The 25,636-nt window shown below is 35.5% G+C and overlaps 2 protein-coding genes across 2 annotated transcripts in view; one reads left to right on the top strand and one right to left on the bottom strand.

The window, feature by feature from the left end:
- FAM227B (family with sequence similarity 227 member B) overlaps positions 1 to 25,636 on the bottom strand; it is a 212,249-nt gene that overhangs the window by 52,209 nt on the left and 134,404 nt on the right. The gene's annotated exons all lie outside the window — the stretch shown is intronic.
- FGF7 (fibroblast growth factor 7) overlaps positions 17,770 to 25,636 on the top strand; it is a 61,877-nt gene continuing 54,010 nt past the window's right edge. The window contains exons 1-2 of the mRNA XM_019968864.2: positions 17,770 to 18,066; positions 18,659 to 19,212. Of these exons, the coding sequence (XP_019824423.1) occupies positions 18,927 to 19,212 (286 nt within the window). The 5' untranslated portion in view covers positions 17,770 to 18,066; positions 18,659 to 18,926. The remainder of the gene's footprint in view (positions 18,067 to 18,658; positions 19,213 to 25,636) is intronic.

The raw sequence follows: 25,636 nt of genomic DNA, 5'->3' as shown, positions 1-25,636 counted from the left end.
CACCCTCTGTCATCCCCTTCTCCTCCTGCCCCCAATCCCTCCCAGCATCAGAGACTTTTCCAATGAGTCAACTCTTCACGTGAGGTGGCCAAAGTATTGGAGTTTCAGCTTTAGAATCATTCCTTTCAAAGAAATCCCAGGGCTGATCTCCTTCAGAGTGGACTGGGTGGATCTCCTTGCAGTCCAAGGGACTCTCAAGAGTCTTCTCCAACACCGCAGTTCAAAAGCATCAATTCTTCAGCGCTCAGCCTTCTTCACAGTCCAACTCTCACATCCATACATGACCACTGGAAAAACCTAATACAGCAAATTCCCACTGGCTATCTATTTTTTTATGTTTCAGAACTACTCTCCCAATTTGTCCCCGCCTCTCCTTTTGGCAACCCACTCCAGTACTCTTGCCTGGAGAATCCCATAGAGGGAGGAGCCTGGTAGGCTACCGTCCATGGGGTTGCAAAGAGCTGGACACGACTGAGGGACTTCACTCACTCTTTCCCCCACTGTGTCCACAAGTCTGTGCTCTATGTCTGTATCTCTATTCTGCCCTGTAAATAGGTTCATCAGTACCCTTTTTCTAGATTCCATATATATGTGTTAATATACAATATTTGTTTTTCTTTTTCTGCCTTACTTTACTCTGTAAAACAGGCTTTAGGTTCATCCACCTCACTAGTAATGACTCAAATGCATTCCTTTCTTTGGCTGAGTAATATTCCATTACATTACATGATTGTATGTGTGCACCACAACTTCTTTATCCATTCATCTACCAATGGACATCTAGTTTTCTTCCACGTCCTAGCTACTGTAGATAGTGCTGCAATGAACATTGGAGTGAATGTATCTTTTTCAATCATGGTTTTCTTAGGGTATATGCCCATTAGTGGGATTGTTGGGTCATAAGGTAGTTTTATTTATAGTTTTCTAAAGAATTTCCATACTGTTCTCCATAGTGGCTGCATCAGTTTACATTTTCATCAACACTGCAAGAGGGTTCCATTTTCTCCACCTCCTCTCCAGCATTTGTTTGTAGATTTCTTGATGATTGCCACTCTGACCGGTATGAGGTGATAGCTCATTGTAGTTTTGATTTGCATTTCTATAATAATGAGCGACGTTGAGCATCTTTTCATGTGTTTGTTGGTCATCTGTATGTCTTCTTTGTAGAAATGTCTGTTTAGGTCTTCTTCCCACTTTTTGATTGGGTTGTTTGTTTTTCTAGTTTTGAGCTGCATGACCTGCTTGTATATTTTGGAGATTAATCCTTTGTCAGTTGTTTCATTTGCTATTATTTTCTCCCATTCTGAGGGCTGCCTTTTCACCTTGTTTATAGTTTCCTTTGCTGTGTAAAAGCTTTTAAGTCTAATTGGGTCCCACTTGTTTATTCTTGTTTTTATTTCCATTACTCTAGGATGTGGGTCATAGAGGATCTTGCTGTGATTTATGTCAAAGAGTGTCTGCCTGTGTTTTCCTCTAAGAGTTTTATAGTTTCTGGTCTCACATTGAAGTCTTTATTTCATTTAAGTTTATCTTTGTGTAAGAGAGTGTGTTGTATTACCATGGCATTTGGTACACAGACCAGAATCTGACAGATAATGGCTGTTCAGTAAATATTTATTAAATAAACGAGTATGAAAAGTCTACTTAGAATTTGAAAAAAGTTTTACATTGCCTGGATTATAATTTCTCATAATCTAATAGATTATCATTATCTATTCTAGTGAGTTTTATATTATAGTACCTAATTCATGACTAAGCTTTAAAATGAAGCTGTTAGATATATGGTTGCGTCTGTCTATATGTATATATTTCTCTACCTTTGGATTGTACTATCAAAATTAATTTATAAATGAGCTTAATGGGCTTAAAGGAAATTAAGCACTTATAAAAATTCCCAGAAATATAAAGAAACTAACCCAAATGAATTTCAGGTTCCTGTAAACTGAGAGACAGTATTAAGATTAATTTAAATTTATTAAGTTTATTAGTTTGCTTGTCAATTTAATTAATATAGACATGTTTTTAGAGTGATCAATATTAAGTATAATAATTTATTGTACCTAGGTTTAATAGAAATCAAGTAAGCCATCTGTTGCAAATGTGTTAGCAAGAAAAATAACTTGGTAGGATTAACTTTTTACTTAGTATATTCAATATAGTGAGAGAAGAGCTTTTGCGTGAATCTTTAGAAATACTTGTATTTTAGAACTGTCGATTTAAAAATAATCTCTTAATCATCTTCTTCTGGGACGCCTATAATGTGAATGTTGGTGCATCTGATATTGTCCCAGAGATCTCTTAAACTGTCCTCATTTATTTTCATAATTTTTTCTTTATTCTGTTCCATGGCACAGATATCCACCATTCTGTCTTCCACCTCACTGATTTTTTTCTTCTGTCTCATTTATTCTGTATTGATTCTCTCTAGTATATTTTTCATTTCACTTATTGTATTCTTCAACTCCACTTGGTTATCCTTTATATCTTCTAACTCTTTGCTAAAAATTTCTTGTAACTCAGAATGGGCCTGAGAAAATATCTCAAGCTAGATGAAAACTTCCCTAACATGGGAAAGGAAACAGTCACTCAAGTCCATGAAGCACAGAGAGTCCCATATAGAATATACCCAAGGAAGAACATGTTGAGACACAAAATAATCAAATCAACAAAAATTGAAGACAGAGAAAATATTAAGAGTGATAAGTGAAAAGCAACAAATAACAGAAAGACAATCTCCATAAGATTATTAGTTGAATTTTTAGCAAAAACTTGGCAGGCCAGAAGGGAATGACAAGATATAAAGTGATGAAAGGGAAAAACTTACAACCAAGAATACTCTACCCAACAAGCTTCTCATTCATATTCAAAGGAGAAGTCAAAAGCTTTGCCGACAAGCAAAAGCTGAAAGAGTTCAGCACCAACAAACCAGCTTTACACAAATGCTAAAGGAACTTTTCCAGGCTTAAAAGAAAGACCACAACTAGAAATAAGAAAATTACAAAGTAGGAAAGCTCATTAGTAAAGGAAAACATACAGTAAAGGTTGACAATCATCCACATATATCTACAATATCTAAGTCAATAACTGTGACAGGAGGGCAGTACTTATGTAGGATATTCGAAATGCATTTGAAACTAAGAGATCAAAAGGTTAAAACACTCATATATACATATATAAAGTGCTACATCAAAACCTCATGGTAACCACAAACCAAAAATCTACAGTAGTTATAACACAAATAAGCAAAAGGAATCTAAACACAACACTGAAGAAAGTCATCAAATCACAAGAGGAGAGAAAAAAAGAGGAAAGGAAGAAAAAAGATCTATAAAAACAAAGCAATTTAAAAATGATAATAAGAACTTGTATATCAATAATTACCTTAAATGCTCCAACCAAAAGATATAGACTGGCTGAATGGATAAAAAACCAAGACTATATATATGCTGTCTACAAAATACCCACTTCAGATCTAGAAACACATACAGAATGAAAGTAAGGGGATGGAAAAAGGTATTTCATGCAAATGGAAATCAAAAGAAAGCTGGAGTAGTAATAATCATATCAAACAAAATAAATACAAGAGACAAAGAAGGACACTACATAATGATAAACAGGTCAATCCAAGAGTAAGAGATAACAACTGTAAATATATATGCATCCACCATAGAAGCACCTCAATATATAAGGCAAATACTAACTAAAGGGAGAAATTGACATTAATACTATAATAGTGGGGACCAATATCACTGATGAAAATATCCACAAAAATCCTCAACAAAATACTAGCAAATCGACTGTAACAATAAAGTAAACAGATTATACACCATGATCAACTGGGGATTTATCCCAGGATGCAAGAACTTTTTAATAAATGCAAATCAATCAATGTGACATTAACAAGTTGAATAATAAAACCACATGATCATGAATAGATGCAGAAAAGCCTTTTGATAAAATTTAACAACTATTTATGATAAAAACTCCAGAAAGTTGGCATAGAGGGAACCTATCTCAACATAATAAAAGGTCACATTTTATAAACTTACAGCTAACATTATACTTAATGGTAAAAATCTGAAAGAATTTTCCCTAACATCCAGAACAAGGTGAGGATGTTCGCTTCTGCCACTTTTATTCAACATAGTATTGGAAGCCCTAGCCACAGCAATCAGTGAAGAAAAAATAATAACAGGAATTCAAATTGTAGAAGAAGAAGTAAAACTGTCACTGTTCTCAGACAACATAATACTAAACATAGAAAATCCTAAAGGTGCTACTGAAAAACTACTAGAGCTCATTAGTGAATTTGGTAATGTTGCAGGATACAAAATTAATAGACAGAAATCTGTTGCATTTCTATACACTAACAATGAAAGATCAAAAAGAGAAATTAAGTAAACCATCAAATCAAAAAGAGCAAAGCATCTAGGAAGACCTATGGAGGCAAATAATCCTGTACTCTGAAAACTATGATATGCTGATGAAAGAAATCGAAGATGACACAAACAGATGGAAAGATATACCATGTTCTTGTATTGGCAGATTCAACATTGTCAAAATGACTGTATTATCCAAGGCAATATACAGATTCAACACAATCCCTATCACATCACCAATGGCATTTTTCACAGAACTAGAACAAATAAATCTTATAATTTGTATGGAAACACAAAAGACCCTGAATAATCAAAGCAATCTTGAGGAAGGAAAACAGAATTGGAGGAATCTGGCTTCCTGCCTTCAGACTATACTACAAAGCTACAGTCATCAAAAGAGTATGGTACTAGTACAAAAATAGAAATATAGAACTATGAACCAGGATGGAAAGCCCAGAAGTAAACCCATACACTTATGGTCAATTTAGGCAAAACAAAGAAAGCAAGAATATATTTAATACAAATGAGAAAAGACAGTATCTTCAATAAGTGGTGCTGGGAAGACTAGACAACTATATGTAAAAGAAAAAAAATTAGAACATTCTGTAATGCCATATACAAAAATAATTGTATATGGATTAAAGACTTAAATGTAAGGCTGAATACTATAAAACTCCTAAAGGAAAACCTAGGCAGGACATAAATTGTGGCAATATCTTTTCAGATTATCTCTTAGAGAAATGGAAGTAGGGGAAACAATAAAAACAACAACCACTAAATTAGACCTAATTAAACTTAAAAGCTTTTACACAGGAACAAAACCATAAATAAAATGAAAACATAACCTACAGAATGGGAGAATACATTTGCAAACAATACATCTGACAAGGGATTAATCTCCAAAACATACAAACAGCTCATAGAGTTCCATATCAGAAAACCAACAGGCAAACCAATTGAAAAATGGGCAGAGGACCGCAACAGACATTTTTCCAAAGAAGGCATGTGAAATTTGCCCAATATGCCCAAAAGGTCATGAAAATATGCCCAATATTGCTAATTATTATTTATATCAAAAGAAAATTAAGTATCACCTTACACCAGTCAGAATGGTCATCATCAAAAGTATATAAATAATAAATGCTGGAGAGGGTGTAGAGAAAAGGAAACTGTCCCAGAATGTAAATTAGTGCAGTCACTATGGAAAACAGTAAGGAGGTTCCTTAAAAAATATAGCTACCATATGATCCTGCAAATTCACTCCTGTGTATATATCCAGGAAATACTGTAATTCAAAAAGATACAGGCACCTCAGTGTTCACTGCAGCACTATTTACAATAGTCAAGACATGGAAGCAACCTAAATATTCATTGATAAGTGAATAAATAAAGATGTTGTATATATATGCAATGGAATATTCAGTTCAGTTACTCAGTTGTGTCCGACTCTTTGCAACCCCATGGACTGCAGCATTACAGGCTTCCTTGTCCATCACCAACTCCCAGAGCCTACTCAAACTCATGTCCATTGCATTGGTGATGCCATCCAATCATCTCGTCCTCTGTCATCCCCATCTCCTCCTGCTTTCAATCTTGCCCAGCCTCAGGGACTTTTCCAATGAGTTGGTTCTTTGCATCAGGTGGCCAAAGTATTGGAGTTTCAGCTTCATCATCAGTCCTTCCAAAGAATATTCAGGACTGATTTCCTTTAGGATTGACTGCTTGGATCTCCTTGCAGTCCAAGGGAATCTCAAGAGTCTTCTCTAACACCACAGCTATTCAACCATTAAAAAGAACGAAATAATGCCATCTGCAGCAACATGAATGAACTTAAGAGATTATCATAAAAAGTGAAGTAAGTCAGAGAAAAGCAAATATCTTATCATTTCCTTTAAAGATAAGACTTGTTACAGAACAGACTAAGTCAAATGACTTGGTGATATACTGCTGCTGCTACTATTTAGTCACTAAGCAACTCTTTGTGACCTAAGACTGTAGCCTGCTAGGCTCCTCTAGTCCATTTCCCAGGCAAGAATACTGGAGTGAGTTGTCATTTCCTTCTCCAGAGGGTTTTCCTGACCCAGGATCAAACCTACGTCTCACGCTTGGCAGGCAAATTCTTTACCACTGAACCACCTGGGAAGCTTGGTGATATATTGAGCCACACCTAATGGGAGTTCAATCAATTTAAGTCAATAAATTACTTATGACCTTACTAATAATACTAGTTATATTACCTATACTAGTTATATTACCTATACTACCTATTTTATGACATTGCTGTTTCTTACACATTACTAACACATTTAGTAACACATTTAGTAACATGTTACTAAATGTGTTACTGAGCCTTTGATAAAATGATGATTAGTAACTTCAAGCAAGTAACCACTTATATAGTTCTATAAGATCAATGACTATAATAGTGTAACTCTAGATATGGGAAGAAAAACTAGAGGGAACCATTTTCTGGACCATAAAAGACTAGTAAGACAGGTGGTCCAAAGACACTTGGTTACTGTTAATAGGACCTAGTTCAGTAATAGCACATTGAGTGGCCTATCAAAAAAAATCCTTGCCTGATCTACAAATGATCATTCCTAGCACCATGGGACAAAATGGTCATGAAATACCTCTCAAAGTATGATTGAATTTAATACCATGAGGGGACCTGTCACTACAAATTTTTGTTTGCTACCTGGTTCTACAAGAGAAAAGTCACTAGCTGCTGCATTTGCTGACTTCAACACATTCTGAAAGGAGTTCAGGGCAGAGATCAGGAAGAGGCACTCTGTGCTCTTGGAAAAACTGGCAGACTAGGCCTTCACATAGTTAGATATTTCCAGGAGAAAATTTTAATGAGACCAATTTCTTGATATTACTCATATCTAGAAAAGCACTAAAATCATTAATGGACATCTGCTCCTGGTGACAACAGCAACTTCTGCCAAAATGTGTGCTGGATTGCACATACTCTAATTTTGTATATATAGAGTCATTTCCTCCCAACCTCTTGGGAGCAGTTTCTCAGAGCTATCTGAGACTGTCTCCCAGACTGTAGTCCTCCTTTGGCCCCAAATAAAACTTAGCTCACAACCCTCATGTTGTGCCTTTTTTCCCCAAGTCAACAAGAGCAAAAGTAGTTCAAATCGAGGTATATCTGATTGCAAAGATAACATCTGAATGGTGAAAGCTCATCACAGGCCAGCTGTTCCATATTACCTCTAAACACAGTATAGCTAGCAGCTTTTAGTAATTTCTCATTTAATATTTATTTGCTGTTTCTTAGTGGCTCCAATTTTTTGTCTTCTTTTTTCAGTACCTAGGCTTTGCTATCTTCTTGCTCCCGTAACACTTTGTATGTGTCATTTAACTTGTGAACTCTCAAAACTGAATTGTTAATGAGAAGAGTGAATCATTTTCCATGTTTGGTTTCCAAGATTTCTCATTTTGAAAGAATAAGTTTCCAAATATTAACTTGCTTTAAATGATTACCCATACAAACCCCACCTCCGTAAACTTTATCTTAAATGAAAAAGAAAAGCCTGCCAAGTTAGAGTACATGAATAGCTCTTTTAAAATTATTGAATAAAAGTTTAAATTACCAGAGGTTGCATCATTATGGGTTATTTGAGAATTGTTTGTCTTCTATAATATGAAGGTTATTCTCAGAGGAATACTGATTGGAATAGAAACCAGATGTGTTTTTCAAGACTAGACTGAAAAAAATGACAAACAAGTAGAAAATTAATATAAGAATGACTAAAGGAGGTTTCTAGAAACTTGAAGCATGGGTATAATAGAAAAAGTGTGTGTGAGAGAGAAAGAAGGAGAGAGAGAGACGAGAATAAAAAAAAAAAGTAGAGGAGAAAAATGCAGAGAAAGGGAAGGAGATTGAATAGGATATGATAAAAAAGTTTAAGAATTTAAAACAGAACCAAAAAACTCCTAAATCTTAGTAAATGTTTGTATCAACAAGGAAAGCACATAATTGAATTTTTACGTATAAACCAAAAAGGGGGAAAAAAGAGACAAAATGATCTTTCAATCTAAAAGGATTAAGTACTAAAAAGATGAGGACTACTGCTGAAAGGAAAAAAAAAGCCCCCTTTAAATTTAATATATAACATGCTCTGAGTGTGTTAAAATGATCCAGAAATTTTATATTTTTCATCTCTTCCACCTTGATGTTTTGAATTTGCTTCTTGGTTTTATAATTCGATTATATTAGAAATACAGTATATTAATAAATGTCAACATGCTAAGTGAAATAAACAGAACAGAAGGCACAAGGAAGTCAATCCAGGGAAGGTAGGAGTACACCATACATAATTTCATTACAATTTTTGAATTAGTCTTTAACCACCCCTTTTTCTTATACTAAGAACTAGTGTTATTTTCTTTCTTTATCCAAGTCAAAAATAATAAAGTGAATTCTATCCTAATAAAACATTCTATCTTGGAATAATTTAAAATACAGTAAAACTGCGTTCATTTGGAGTCCCTTAATTCAGACTTTGTTTCCATTCAAACTGAGTTTCCACTGAGGTTTATCTTTTTGCTTTGCAGGTATTTCTAAGCTAGTACAAAGTAGTAGGACAAATCAGTTGTCAGACGAGATTTAAAAATATTTAAGAGAGAAAGCAACTTTCAAACATCTTTCAGAACTTTCACATTCACATTTGCAGATAAGTTAATAATCTATTTCCCTATTTTTCTTATTTATTCAATTAAGCCAGGTGACAGTATGATTTATTACACATATAGTTCTTGGCATTAATAAACAGTATTTCTTTTAAAATATACTTCAGTTTTTGATTTGTAGTAATTCAGCAATGCTCTAAACTCATGAAACAATGCTTCCAATTTCCAAGCTTCTTAGGCTAGGAAATCAAAGCAATAATTATAAGCAGCCAAAAATTCATTGGAAAAAAATCAGTCTTTTGTTGTTCTTATGGCTACTATCAAATGACTGATATGACTGCCTTTTTTTAACTTCACTATTTTTTCTTGACATTAGAGATACAAAAGTTTAGTTTTTGATATGCCTTGTTATATAATTCACTGTGGCATTATATGCTGGTATGAACTACTCTACGACAGTATTCCTCTAGATATAAAGGTAATTCTCTCGTAGGTAAAATACCCAGAGAGAATGCCAACATTGTCATTAGAAACTTCTTTCTCAGTGTCACCTGAACTGACTCAACTGCACATTAAACTATATTTGGACAACTTTGCAACCCGTTTATGGCTGAAACAAAAAAAATAAACTGCTTTAGGCTTTTGTAATAAGGTTCCACAACACAGCTTGCCTTCTGATAATTTCATGTGTTATAATACTGGGAACTGTGATATTCTGGTTGTAGATATTCTAGAAATACTGTTTCTAATATTTTTATATTAGATTTAAATATAATATTTATTAATCTTTCTAATAAAATTTCTAATATCTAGAAAATTAGAGTTTATAGGGTCTCAAAGAGTCAGACACAACTGAGTGACTAACACACACACACACACACACACACGCAAGACTGCTGTAAGAAGTTTTCATTTTTGCACCTGAGTACTTTAGAAAATGATTTTATTTCTAATTCCACCCTTTTGTGGTAATTGATTTGCAAGATTCTTACTGGTTCTTATTTTAAAGGAATGAGAGGTACAGATCTCTTGGGTCCAGAATGAAGAGGGTTTGGGTTTATAGCATTCCTCTCACCTAACTTTCCAACTGCCGGACTTCCCCCTCCAGTGTCAGTTCTCTTCCAGTCTATCTGAGTTCTGCAAATGACACTGCTATTTATCCTGTTACACATGTCAGACATCTGGAATTTAACCTTGACTCTTCCTTGTTTCTCACACTGAATTATCACTTAGCTTTGTCTCCAAAATCTATCTCCCCACTTCTTTCCTCTCCCTGCTCTGATCCCAGTCTAAGGCATTATCAATTCCAAACTGAATTACAGCTACAGCCTCCTAACTGGTCTCTTTACTTCAACTTTTGCCATCCTCCAAATCATTCTCACAAAGTTTTCAGGATGATCACATTACTCATTGATTATTATACATTATCCTTAGAATTACATCCAAAGTCCCCAACACTGATATCAAGCTCCTACACAGACAGGAGGGAGGGGACCTATGTATACCTATGGCTGATTCATGTTGACATATGGCAGAAACCAACACAAATTTGTAAACCAATTATCCTCAAAAATAAAGTAAAACCAAAAAAGATCCCACGCACATTGGTCTCATATCACCTAACTTTTCTCTTGTTCACTCAACTCCAGTTACACTGTCATTTAGTTTCTAGAACATACCAAGCTCATTTTCACCTCAGAGCTTTTGTTTTTCCCTGTTACCTTTGCCTGGAATGTATTACCTTCATTTCTGATTTCTTCTTATCCTTCAGATTTCAGTTTAATCACCACCTCCTCAGAAAGGTCTTTTGTGACCAGATTTAAACCACAATGACATCCATGAAACATTAAAAACGATCGTTTTAGCACTCATTTTGCTATGTAGACAATGAACATGGAACCAAAGAATGACAATTTAAAGCAAAGAATGTAGTAACCCTAATCGCCCAGAGTCTTTGTTGTTTTCCATAATGTTTTCCTGGGGTTGAAGCAAAACTCTCTCCATAGCCATTACAACAATTTCCAACTGTTAGAGTGGCACTTGTTATCAAAAAAGGCACTAATGTATAGCATTGAATCAAGGAGATAGATTCTTTGCTAAAGTTAAGTGTTAATTTAAGGAGAGTCTAGGCAATCACGAGTAAATTGTATAATTTGACTTCATTATACCGATATTTCTGAATTGGGAAAAAAAGTAGTAACTCTGGAGATCTTGCTCCAGGTCTAAAGTTAATTTAGTAAGTTAAAACTATAATTTGAAGAACTTGATTTCTAGATTAGCATATTAGATAACTTTTTACAAATCTAAAATTAAACAACAATTTTATATTGACTCAAGAGACACAAAGAATCTAGATACACTTGTAAACTGAGATATTTATATAGTTGAGTCACAGGCACACAATTTTGAGCATATGACTCAGACTTTGTATCTTATATACAGTAAGCTTTAAAATGTTAGGGCATAAGTGTAAGCACAAAGTTTGCATGACTCAAGATTTATAGGAACCCCCACACTTGCTCAATTATTTTTGACATTTTTCTTTGGAGTTTAACTAGCGCCTTTGCCCAGGTCTATAATGTTTATAAGTAGAACTGCCTGTACTCCAGCTTCCTGTTACACTTAGAATAACCTCTAACTCTTATTACCATGACCTTCAAAGTTCTTTACGATCTGGCTCCTGCCTACTTTTTCAGTTTCACTAATCTCTCACAACTCTTCCCACTGCTCATGTACTTCATTCAACATATTGGCCTTCTTTCAGTTCTTGGAACACACCAACATCAGTCTTGTTCCAGGCAGCGCAAACTTTATCTCCTCAGATGGGTCTTTCTAACTTAAAATAGGTCCCTCTATCCATTTACCCCTCTATCTCCTATCTCCTTGGACACCTGTTTCTATCCTACCCACACCTACGCTGCCTCTGTCATATACACAGGCCAAAGGGCTGTGTTTATGTTCTCTCACCAGAAAGCATTCTCTGTAAGTGCAAAGACCACTTCTAGAATACTCACTGTACCTCCAACAGTCTGGGACAACATCTGGCACCAAATAACTATTTGATAAATAGTTAAGTGAATGAACTAAGGAAGTGAGTAACACTGGTTGAATGGCATGATCCAAAGTTGAGGCTGAATTGATGAAATGGGACTGACAGAATAAAAGATGAAAATAAATCCATAGTTTGGTGATAGTGATGAGAATGTAGCAGAAATAAATCTTGGATCACAATCTCAAATATGCAAGAGGTAACATATAACCTTATAAATGATCCTGGCTTCAAGTTTGAGAATTTCAACCCCCCCTTACCTCTCACCACTGGTTAGTAGAAACTTATGTCAACTGTTGGGTTCCCTCCTCTGTTTCAAGATGAGAGAGAATTCTGGCCCAAGACAAGGGACTCAGTTGTGTCCTCTGTCTGTTCTAGTTACTTGTAGGTGTCTACTGACTGCTCATGAAGTTTCCTCAGGTCTGGGTTCTCTGCTTTTCCAGATGTCTTTTAAAACATGAGAAATATTTATAAGGGGTGCTTTGAGTCTGTCTGTTTCTAGATACGTAGGCAGTCTTTACTCTTTGGAGCTTTGCTGCTTCTGCTGTGTGCTGGGGTACTACCAGAAATGTAGAGTGTGGCTCCCAAAGAGATTTTTCTCTATGCTGCCTGATCTATGGGCTCTACCTTCTCTGGGATTCTTTTCAAAGACACGTTGATGTTTCACTTCTTTTCAGGGCATTTAGCACAACCCTATGAAGCAGATTTGGGCTTTACTCAAGTTGGAAGATATATATGACTTTTTCTTCTACATCTTTCCTTTTCAATCACAAAGTTTGGATATCTTTTTGAAAATATGAATAATGGAAAAGATAGGATAAAGGAACACAATTTTGAATTTCTTAAACTTATTCTCCTGGCAGAAATTAAATTAGTTTGGGTCAGAATAGAGGCATAGAGTGCAGTTATGATCATGTCACTCTTCTGATTATCATCCCATAATGGCCATTGCTCTTGGGATAAAGATCAAACTCTGACTTAGCCCACCAGGGCTAAGTTTCTCCAGCTTTTTTACATACCAAAGTCCTTCTCATTCTCTCTCCTAGAGCTCACTGGTGTTTCCTTGTTGAAAGAACTCCCTCTCATCCTTTAAACTGCAGCTCTACTGGCATTAGCACAGGGAAAGCTTCCTATTGCCACTTATGGTAGACACTCATAGCACTGTGTACTTTACAGTACTTGTCCATGATGGACACTTTCTTTCATGAAATGAGAAATGCAAGAAAAAACAATAAAATGCTTTTTTTACTGTCAGATTACCAAAACCCCCAGTGTTTGACAATACACTATACTGAACAGGCACCATATATACTGTGAATGAGACTAAAAACTAGTTCAACTTCTGTGGAGAGTAAACTGGCAATATCCATTCAAATGATATGTTTATAATTTTATTCATTGTGTCATTTTTTTTTGTAATAGAAAAAGACTGGAAATAAATTAATTGTTCAACAACAGGAAGCTAGTCAAATACATTGTGATATATTCATTCAATGGGGTACTGTGCAGCTGTAAAAAAAAATGAGGTAATTTTCTAAATACTGAGATGGGAAGATTTTCTTTTTTTTTATTAAGTAAAAAATGCAACATGCAGAACATTGTGTATGATATGCTACCTTTTCCATAAAAAGAGAACAAGTAAAACTGTATACACACATATATATTCAGTTTGCCTATATATGCATACAAAATTATGGAAAGATACACCAGAAACTAAATATAGGTAATAACAATGATTACCTATAGGGAAAGGATGGGAACTAGGAGGATGTGGAACAGGATAGAATATAAAAATGTAAAAGAATGAAAATATTTAATGATGTTCCCTCCTATTAATTATATTATACATACTTATGAATGTGACATCGGAGAAGGCAATGGCACCGCACTTCAGTACTCTTGCCTGGAAAATCACATGGACGGAGGAGCCTGGTAGGCTGCAGTCCATGGGGTCGCTAAGAGTCGGACACGACTGAGCGACTTCACTTTCTCTTTTCACTTTCTTGCATTGGAGAAGGAAATGGCAACCCACTCCAGTGTTCTTGCCTGGAGAGTCCCAGGGACGGGGAAGCCTGGTGGGCTGCCGTCTAGGGGTCACACAGAGTCAGACACGACTGAAGTGACTTAGCATAGCATTAGCATATGAATGTGACATAGTTTTAAAATTAATGACTAGAATGCAAAATTCATTAAACAAAAATATTTTCTATCATTTATCTCTTTTTGAAATAGGGACATAATGGAAGTTGCCTAAGCAAAACTAGGAGGTTAATCATTAACAACTGCCTATGTTTTTATGATATTTACTGAAATAGATTATTTGTATTCTTCTCATATAGTCTATCACCAAATCAAAGTAGGCAAGTGTTAGCACTGTTTCTTTTTTGAAGAATCCCAGGTACTAATCTCTACTTACTAAGAACAGTTTTTTAAAAAGTGAACTTTTAGAAATAGATGCAAGAATTCTTTGTTTTACAAATTTAATCCTTTGCTTTACAACTTTAAAGCTCAAGAGATAGAGATGTTTCCAATTAAAAATGAAGTTAACTCAAACTGGAAAAAACAAAAGAGCACCTCTGCAAAGTATTTTATGTGCTTAGCCTGTCATTATGTGTACCTTAAAACAAGAACAATAAATACTTGTTAATGTTATTACTAGTATGAAATTAAAAAAACCCAGAGGGTTTACCCTATCTGGAGATACCTAAGTTACTTTTGTTTCTGGATAATTCCTTTTGAAATATAATAAGAGATAAGTGAGGCTCTTCATTATGGCTGTGGTGGTTGTAGGCCCATAGCACGCACGCAAGCATTATGTAAACTGATAATCAAAGGATACCTATTCCCTTGTTAAGATTTAATCCATTCACTAATATTACTGCTATCATATTTTCAAATCACAATGTACAATGGCATCTAATGAACTCAAGATTGCTGGGAAAAATATCACAACCTCAGATATGCAGATGATACCACACTGATGGCAGAAAGTGAAGAGGAACTAAAGAGCCTCTTGATGAGGATGAAAGAGGAGAGTGAAAAAGCTGGTTTAAAACTCAACATTCAAAAAACAAAGATCATGGCATCCAGTCCTATCCCTTCATGGCAAAAAGACGAGGAAAAAGTGGAAGTAGTAATAGATATTCTTTTCCTGGGCTCCAAAATCATTGCGGATAGTGACTGCAGCCATGAAATTAAAAGACACTCACTCCTTGGAAGGAAAGCTATGATAAACCTAGACAGTGTATTAAAAAGTAGAGACATCACTTTCCAACAAATGTCTGTATAGTCAAAGTTTTTATGATTTTTCCAGTAGACATGTACAGATGAGAGATTTGGATCAAAAAGAAGGCTGAAAGTCAAAGAATTGATGCTTTTGAACTGTGGTGCTGGAGAAGATTCTTGAGAGTCCCTTGGACTGCAAGGAGATCCAACCAGTCCATCCTAAAGGAAATCAACCCTGAATATTCATTGGAAGGATTGATGCTGAAGGTGAAACCCCAATACTTGGGTCACCTGATGGGAAGAGCCGACTCACTGGAAAAGACCATGATGCTGGGAAAGATTGAAGGCAGGAGGAGAAGAGGGCAACAGAGAATGAGATGGTTGGATGGCATCACTCACTCAATGGACATGAGTTTGAACAAACTCAGATACTGAAGGACAGGGAAGCCTGGCGTGCTGTAGTCCATGGGGTCACAAAGAGTCAGACATGACAGCGACTGAACAACAACAATGAACTTAGAGTACACAGATTACAATTTCATATTTACTTTGTTTCTAATTTTAATTTTATAATTAACCTTATACAGCAAATGAGGCACTAAGTACTCTTCATCATTTTTGAATTTAAGTCTTGAGCACTTAATTAGCAAATTTTGACTTCTGATTCCATGATTTCTTAGTATAAAATCTGTAGGGTCAATGTGGAATGGATGAATTTAGTAGCTCTTGAATATCTACATGTAAATTAGTTGTTAATAATTTTCATTTCTTTAGAAGGAATATCCGAGTCCTAGGAGTTCTACCCCTGCTCGTTATTGTTGCCTACAAAACTAATGGAGATATGATTTATAACACAGTAGCATCATATTTTCTTTTTTCTCTCTTCCTCCTTTTAGAGAAATACATGATGGAATATTTTGTAGTCATCTAGCTTTCAACAGAGGAGAAGGCAATGGCACCCCATTCCAGTACTCTTGCCTGGAAAATCCCATGAACACAGGAGCCTGGTAGGCTGCACTCCATGGGGTCGCTAAGAGTCGGACACGACTGAGAGACTTCACTTTCATGCACTGGAGAAGGAAATGGCAACCCACGCCAATGTTCTTGCCTTGAGAATCCCAGGGACGGGGGAGCCTGGTGGGCTACCGCCTACGGGGTCGCACAGAGTCGGACATGACTGAAGCTACTTAGCAGCAGCAGCAGCAGCAGCTTTCAACAGAGGCAATTATAGAAGGGTCATCCCCTTCTGCTCTAATAAACTTAGAAAAGTCATATTTGGTGCCTAAAGAGTAATTGAGTAAATTTAAACTGTGCTGTGCTCTTGATTCTGTTCCTCCAAGCATAGACACAAAAGGAAATTATAACTTATAATACAATTGAATGTATTAAATACTTGATTTTCTTTTCCTATTTGGTCTACGTGCACCACCTGGCGGTAAAGTAGTGCATTTCAAGTGCAGTTGTGTGTGTGTGTGTGTGTGTGTGTGTGTGTGTGTGTGTGTGTGCGCGCGCGCACGCGCGCTGAGAGTATTACCATGGGAAATAGAAAGTTAATATGTATTCCTAAATGTTGATTTAGATTAACAATGCAATTATTTTGCAACAAATACCTAATGAAACTCTAGTATACTAATAAATACATGCTAGAACAGGAAACTAATATATACATGCTAAAAAAGGGGAGAATAACTCATGGTGGAAAGCAAAATAGCATTCTCTTTTTTTACATGAGCTATACCTCTTAAAATTCTATCCTTAAATGAACATATATTTATTGCATCAATGTTTTTACTGAGGATGAGTCAACCATTGATAACCAATATAAAACCATATAAAATTTTATTTTTAATTTTTAAGAATAATAATTTAAAAGTATATATCCTCTTCCTGATCTTAGTAGGGTAAGCAACAAGTTACAGAATTTTAAAACTACAAGGCACCATAGAATCGTCTAGACTAATTTTACAAGTGTAGTAGCTGAGATTCAGAAACGTCAGGTGACTTGTCCAAAGTCATACTGGTAATTATTGGCTCAACTCAAGTAAGAATATAGGAACATAAGACATAAAGTTATAAGCAATGCTGAAATACCTCTATATGAAGAGATATACCCTTAACTCAGCTATACACTTCTTGAAGACACTAAGGTGTGACTTAATACATATTAGGAGTTTTATTCTAACATTCTTAACACAAAAGAATAATAGTAGCAATGTATGCTCCATAAATCTATGTAAAAGATTTCCTGGTAAAAGATCCCTTTACATATATGGTCAAAGCAATATTTTTAAACTTATTTCAACTGCTATGAGACAACCTAAAAAATTCTGTTTCCCTTTCTAACTGCTTCAGAATCAGAGATTTGTTTCTACAAAGTAGGTACCCATTTGTAGATCTGAGCATAAACCATGTTCACAGCTCCCTCTCATGACCACTGAATGAATACTATACAAGCCTCTTTTATTCTCACTGTTGTATTCAACTAACAGCTTACTGGTTAAGTTTTAATTGCTTCCAATGAGGTCAGCAAAGGTATTTATCGAAAAGCTCTGAATAAAAGGCTCCACACACACACACAAAAGCTCACACGCGCTCACACACACAGAGAAAATCCTCGTGCCTGCTGTTGATTTATGGAAACAATTATGATTCCGCTGGAGAATTTCTCAGCTGAGAAATAGTTTGTAGCTACAGTAGAGAGGCTCAAGTTGCACAGGGCAGACAACAGACATGGAATTCTTGTGTATCCAGCTGTTATCAACAGAACAAGTAAGTGAATGTTACTTGTCTTTAAAAATAATGCTAACTGTTTGTTAGTAGTTTATCTATTTCTCTGCTTTTAGTCCTGAGGGGACAAGTAAAGTTACCAGACTTTTGAGCCGTGTGATTATCTACAGTAATTACGTTATAGAACTTACATAAAGATAAGGTTGAAATTCTCCAGAACAATTCTGACGTTTAACTTGAGAACTGTGGGCAGTTCAGAAGAAAAAAACTGTGAAACCACAACTGTAAAAGAATAAAGACATCTAGGAAAAAGCATTAATATTTTGTTAATAGGAACTTTAGAACTGAATTTAAATCAACAGCTCTAAATTGCTGGATGTTTCTTATCAAATAGGGACTGGAATGAATGGTACAATCATGTTCAGATTAATCTCTACTAATATAGAACTTTTATAAGTCTACAAATAGAGTGGTAAGGACCCTGACATCCTCTGTGAAAACTGTTTTAAAGGTACCTTCACAGTAAGAATTACACAGTATGTTGTAAGAGTATTTGCCCACTGAAATTTATACAATCACTTTTCATCTTCCTCTCTCTCCTCCCTCCCCATTCTTGATCTCTCATTGCAAACAGAAGTCAAGTAGCAAACAGCATCTCAGCAACTGAGCTTATTACAACCTGCTTTTATAAGGATATACCAACAGAGAGTTATTTAAGGAGGACTCCTATACTGCTATCAGGACTAAAAGGATAAGGCTAACAATTTGGAGAGTGCAACCGCTCTTCCTTAAACCAATCTACAGTTCACAGATAGGAAGAGGTCAATGACCTAGGAGCAACAATCAACTTAAGATTTAATTTTCATTATGTTATTCATGAACACCCGGAGCACTATACTATAATGCGCAAATGGATACTGACATGGATCCTGCCAAGTTTGCTCTACAGATCATGCTTCCACATTATCTGTCTAGTGGGCACTATATCTTTAGCTTGCAATGACATGACTCCAGAGCAAATGGCTACAAATGTGAACTGTTCCAGCCCCGAGCGACATACAAGAAGTTATGATTACATGGAAGGAGGAGATATAAGAGTGAGAAGACTCTTCTGTCGAACACAGTGGTATCTGAGGATTGATAAACGAGGCAAAGTCAAAGGGACTCAAGAGATGAAGAATAATTACAGTAAGTAATGTTTTCTTATTTATAGAAAAGCTTATGAGCCTTAACAATCTGTGAAAAGATCAATTTTCAAGTGACATGCTTTCTAAATTTCCCTTTGTTTTGGAAAAAATTTAAATGTAATTTTCTATTGGCTCTTAATTGGGATAAACTATGTTCCCAAAAATATCTCCTGGAGTAGGGCAAATATAATAATATTACAGTTGGAGCTGATAAACCAAGCCGATTTGAAAATATATTCTCCATGTTCTAAGCTCAAATGCTCCTATGTTAAGCAAAACATAAATATTATTAATTATACTGAAATGTGATTTATTGTCTTCTAGCAAAGCTCACTAGGAAGTCTCCTTAGAATACTCAGTGAATGCTCACCAAAAATGCATTATCATTATTTTGAGGAAATACAGATTTTTTTCAAAAAATAATTTGGTTTCTCTTGAAAAAATATTTCCATGGTGTCAAATACTGAATTGTGCTAAATTGACTTGTGCAATTGTATATAACTATAAAACAGATAGGAATCTGTGGTCTCCTCATCTGTTCATGTCATAGGAACTTGTATTTGATTGCTTAATTATTTACCTAGGCACAAAAACAGGCTCCTCCTAACATTTTTTTATCTTCATATTCTATGCCATAAAAGTTCTATGTTACCTTAAGGGAAATATAAATGTGAAGGAGGAAATAAAAGTGAGTTGGAAGAGACATTAATTTCATGATTCAAATGTAGATAATTATATTTTCTTCAATAATCAGTTATTCTTTTTATCTTGATATATCAGGTTTGGATTTATCATTTAGCAGTTATGATTAATAACCAATTTCAAAAGTATTAAATTTTATGGAGTAAAATATATACCTGAACATGTACACTAAGAATTTAAAATCCCTGAGTGAAAAGAAAGTTTGTTTGCATTACTAGCACTTGAACAATGTTATAACATATCATTTTATAATGTTACATATGTTAAACTTAATTGAAAAAGAATGCATGGGGGTGATACTGTAAACATTTGCTTAGCATAGTGCCAGGCTTACAAGTGAACATTTAAAACTTTGCTGCTTATTTAATAAATGTCTTTTAGGCTTCTAAACTATTAATAATAAACCAATATGGGAATATGGAGAATTATGTTTCCAATATGAAAATGAGAGAAACTACTTTTTAAACTATAATTGATATAGAATGTTAAGGCCATTTTAATGGATTGCTAACAGTATGGTTATTATTATCTCTATTAATAATGTTATCATGTTAGTTCTAGAATATTGTTCTGATTATACTGAAGTTTAGCTAAGGAAATAACTATTTGGAGGAAAGTTTTGTGGATAGCTATTTCTATGTGAGCAAAAGAATCTGGCTCATATCAATAAATGACCCCATGGACTGTGGCCTGCCAGGCTCCTCTGTCCATGAAACTCTCCAGGAAAGATACTGGAATGGGTAGCCATTCCCTTCTCCAGGGGATCTTCCCAACCCAGGGATCAAACCCAGGTCTCCTGCACTGCAGGAGGATTCTTTACCATCTGAGCCACGAGGGAAGCCCATTTAAAAGTTATTGAGATTTATAATGGATAACAGAACTTGGTGGAGAAAACAGAGCCCAGGTGGAAGTTATGACAGATAGGTCCAAACCCTGCCTGTGACTGACTCTGGTACAACTCCTTACTTTTTCCAATTCTCATTTTTTAATCTGTAAGTTGTGGGATATGTACAGATGATCCAATATACATTTTAGTTCTTACAGTATATTTTAATCTAAACTTTAGAATATATAACACAAATGTGAACAATCTAAATTATATGATTATATGATATAATTACCATATATATTGAATGAGATGAAAGTGAATATCATCTTAATGATAAGTTGAGCTGTCAGAACTAATTTCAAATTGTAGTAGTAAAGTTATTGAGCCTAAACACTGTAGAATTCTTCCATATGCTAATTCCTTTTGACTGCTTTTACCAAGTAATGAAAAAGTGAAAAATTAGATGCAAAATTCAGTGAAAGTGAACATTATTCATAATTATTTGGGATCAATTAGAATATCTAAAATTGGAATACCTGCGATAAGAATGCATTCAGATATATGTGTCTTATTTTGTATTAAAATTTCTTGAAACTATGAAACTCAGATATTTTAAAACATACACAAAGTACTAAAATTTTCCATAGTTTGAAACACAATTTAGCACTGACCTTGAGTAACCATAAAGGCAATATGGTACATAATTTCTCTTCTAACACTAATTCTGTAGTAAAAAATAAAGGAACAAAGAAAGTGAGGAAGTAAAGAAAGAAGGAAAGAAAGAAAGTCATCCTATATCATTATAAGTTAGAATGTCACAATACCAATGTACTAAAAGAAATAATATATATTATGTAAATAATCTTATTTCTATAAGCTTTTTCATAGACTGTATATACTTTCTTGATAGTATATACCATATATAGTGTATATACTTCCAGGTAAATTCTCCTAGAGAGGGAAGCTTACATCTGGATCCTTTCAGTAAGCTCCAAATTGTTGTCAAGTTTTGCTGCTATCTTACTGAAGAATAAGCCTATCAGACTTCTTCATAAATAGAGGCTAACTCACTGTTGTCTACAGAAAATCCTAAGGTACTCCATTGAAAAATATACAGAGAATAACATAGAAGAGAATTCTAATATTTATTTCCTTACTAATTTTAAAATTGAGTGTCTCATACAAAAAATGCAAATTGCCCTAGGTGAAGTTGAAGCTACTGCATCCAGATACAAAGAAATTGCTCAGAAGATTTCGTTTAAAAGTCAAAGAAAACAAAAATCTGAAATTACAAAACTTATTGTTTATATCTCTCAATCCTTAACTGAATTAATGAATAAATGAACAAAAGCTGTTTCCTTCCTATTTCATTAAAATGAGAAAGTAAAAGGTAACTGGATTATCTACTAGGTTGAAATACCAAGTACAGAAAGTGGAAAAGATCAAAATTAAACTTCGAATTTCATGTGTTCTGATGCCTTAACTTCGTTCATACATTGTTGAACGTTCTTCTTTGGAGGCCTTTTAAGATGGGATACATTTAAATGTCTTAGATGATAAAATTTGGCATGAAAAGTTGGACATCATCTACATGAACAGTGGTTTTCTGGGTTACCATAAGAAAGTCCCTAGTCTATTTTCATGGCTTTGCTGTGAATGAAAGGGAAAATGACCTGAAGATATTAATGCATCTTGAAGGACTGCTTGCTTCACCAGCAGAAGCACCGCTCCTTCATAGGAATGTGGTTTATAAGATGTTGCTAAGATAATGGATTGGAGTAGGTAGGTGAGGTGAAAAATCTGGGTGTATAATTCTGCTTCCAGAAGTGTTAGGCTGGGGCAGGTGTATGGAGGGTTGGAGGAAGAGAAGGGGAGTGATAGGGAGTGGATATGACGACTCATGTCTCACATCTTTGTTACTGTTGTTTAGCCGCTCAGTCGTGTCCAACTCTTTTGCAACCCCATGGAGTGTAGCCTGCCAGGCTCCTCTGTCCATGGGATTTCCCAGGCAAGAACACTGGAGGGGGTCACCACTACCTTCTCCAGGGGATCTTCCTGACCTGGGGATAGAATCCATGTCTCCTGCACTGGCCAGCTGATTCTTTACCACTGAGCCACCTGGGAAGTCCCTCACATCTTTAGGGAATTAAGAAAATCATCTAAGCTACCCTGGGTTGTAAAAGTCTCACTTCAGGCTTAATTACAGTGCTGTCTTGTGAAATATTTTATATCTAAATAAGATTGAATAAATGACAGTAAAAAATGCACCAAGGAACCCAACAGAAACAAGACTTGTATTAGTAACTGTATAAGCAAGACCCGGCTATGTCAAAATAGGAATTTATAAGAGGCCAAGAGCTGCTGAATTGCATTTCTGACTCTGGGAGAGAGAGAAAGTATCACTGGAGAACTGGTCCTGAGAGAGCACACTATTCTTACCCAAGAAGAGGAAAGCCTCTCCTTTTAACTTGTTCTCTGGTGGCACCACATTTAGCCTTTTAGTAGGCTTCTAAGAGATGAAACTAGAACCTAACCTGAATTAATAATAATAATAGTAAAAGCACAAAATGCCCCTCCAAAATGAAATAATCCACATTCTCTGCAGAAGGAGAGCGTTAATAATATCACAAAGGGACTGGCAACAGATGGTCAGTCCTTCCACTGAGGTAGTCAGAGCTTTCCACTCGGGGACAAGGCCAGGGGGTGAATTTAGATAATTGGCCCAGGCAGCCCATCAGCAGACAGAGGCTATCACTCCACACCTGACACAAATAGCTGCTGTTTAAGCTGGGAGTTGAGGTGCCAAGTGAGAGACAGCAGCAGTGCACTGGGCAGATGACAACTGCCCTGAAAGACAGATGTGAACTCAGTCCCTTGGAATGATTTTCTTGCTTTTGACATTCAATTACTAAAAAAGTTTTTCTCTTCCCATTTCTTTAGAGAAGGAATTCTTAATAGCCATAAGCCATTGATTCAAGAAAAAGTATGCCTCACTTGTTACAATTAAGCATTGAAAGTTCCATAGTAAGAAAAGGGTTAGCCATTCTGAAAACTGGCCAGTGATTTGGCAATATTCTCTTTTGGATTGTTAGACTGTGATGGGATATGGCCTAACAATTGGCAAAAAGAAAATAAACACACTGTTGTTGGATTTGACTTTGACCACAAAATCTTCAGCGATTTAATTGTCAACAATTCTTTGGATAAGTTCCTGCTCAACAAGAATCTCTGCTAGTAGCTAACAAATATACATATCTCCTCTAAATATAAAGATGGTAAACTTGCTTATGCTTCAATGAGTTCTTAGTAGGTTATCTAAAAGAAAAAAATAACTCACACTGTCAAAGGAAGAAATAAAAAAATCACAACAACCTTATTTAAAAAAAATAGACAATGACAAACATATCTATGGAATTTAATGAAAACTGTAGAATTACTGACAAAATGGAATCCTATAGAACTGGTGACCTGCATTTCCTTAAGTTCCCAAGGTTTAAATTATGGAAGATTTGGAAATAACAGCTATTTGGAAATAGCTCAATTTGGAAATATTAGCTATTCTTTGAAAACTCTAATATTAAGAATAATTTTCCATTTTATGGTCTTCCTCTGTTTTTAGGCTAATACCAGTGTCTGGTGTTTAATAAATGCTAACAACAGCTCATTGCCACAGGTGTAGTTCTTATTTATTTTATAGATTCTTATTTGAACTGATCATCACTTTCATTTCTTATCAATCCAGAGTATCTGATCATGCACTTTACCTTGTGACTCAGTTGTATCACAACTCTTCAGCCTATAGTTTTAGAGCTTTCAGAGACCCAGGTGAATTGAAGAGGATGTAAGATGCCACCTTTTAGATCTATGTGGAAGGGATTTCTTTTCTAGATTTTTCTATTTCTCAGCCTTAACTAGATATTGAAACCAGCTGGGAAACTTTAAAAAATACTGATACCAGGTTCCATCCACAAAAATTCTCATTAAATTTATTTGGGGTGCAGCCTGGGCATCAGAAATTTCAAAAGTTCCCCAGATAATCCTGACATGGCTACAAAACCACGGGGATCACATTAGATTACTGGGGAAACCACCCCCTAGTTAAAGGAGACTCTTGTGAAGGCACGAAGAACCCAGGCATCAGTGTTTGTTTAAAGCTCTCCAGTGATTCTAATCTGCAGCTAAGGTTGAAAACCACTACTTAAGGAGCCAAGGCTTCTAATTCAGCAGGATTCCCCCTAGGTGTCCTGGGAATGTTTTGGAACCCTTAGAGGGCTCCAGAGTTCACCTTTGCCCTGGAGGATTTTAAAATGGGCCCATCAGGAACGAATCTCTGGATAATGCATCAGGATTCAACATTTTTGACAAATCTTAGTGGATCTAACATTTGGTGAACTGGCTTGGAAATCCATGTGATGACAGCTTTCTAGCTACTATTTAAGAAGGCATCTTTGATGAACGAGTTCATTGCTGGGAAAAAATTAGGTCCTGTGCCACAATTTCACAATAACAGCAGGTCTGATTCCCTTCTGACACTTTCAAGTGATGCTGCAAGCAGGGAACCTGGAGTATACGCATCAAGGCCAGCTTACAAGGCACTTAAATTAGCCATTTATGATTATGAACTGATGCCCCCAAATTAGGGTTTTACCTCCTATGGCCACCCTACAAAAGCAGTGATTTAAAGAGACAAGCTGCAGTCTAGAAAATCTAATAGGAAAGAAACTACAAGCCTAGAGGGTTTATTCAGATTAGTGAAAGACTATGAACCTAAAAGTTTGTTCTGTTTGTAAGTTAGGGATTAAAGCAAAGCTTTCTTTCCTTTCTTTTCTAAATCCCAGCTTTCTTCCACTGCACCAAAATAGCATAGTAACTTCTTTTACATTACGACTGGAAT

The sequence above is a fragment of the Bos indicus genome, chromosome 10, assembly GCF_029378745.1.
Source record: "Bos indicus isolate NIAB-ARS_2022 breed Sahiwal x Tharparkar chromosome 10, NIAB-ARS_B.indTharparkar_mat_pri_1.0, whole genome shotgun sequence".
In the NCBI taxonomy this organism is placed as follows: domain Eukaryota; kingdom Metazoa; phylum Chordata; class Mammalia; order Artiodactyla; family Bovidae; genus Bos; species Bos indicus.
Note: the sequence above shows the minus strand (reverse complement) of the source record. Positions and strands in the feature narration are given on the sequence as shown.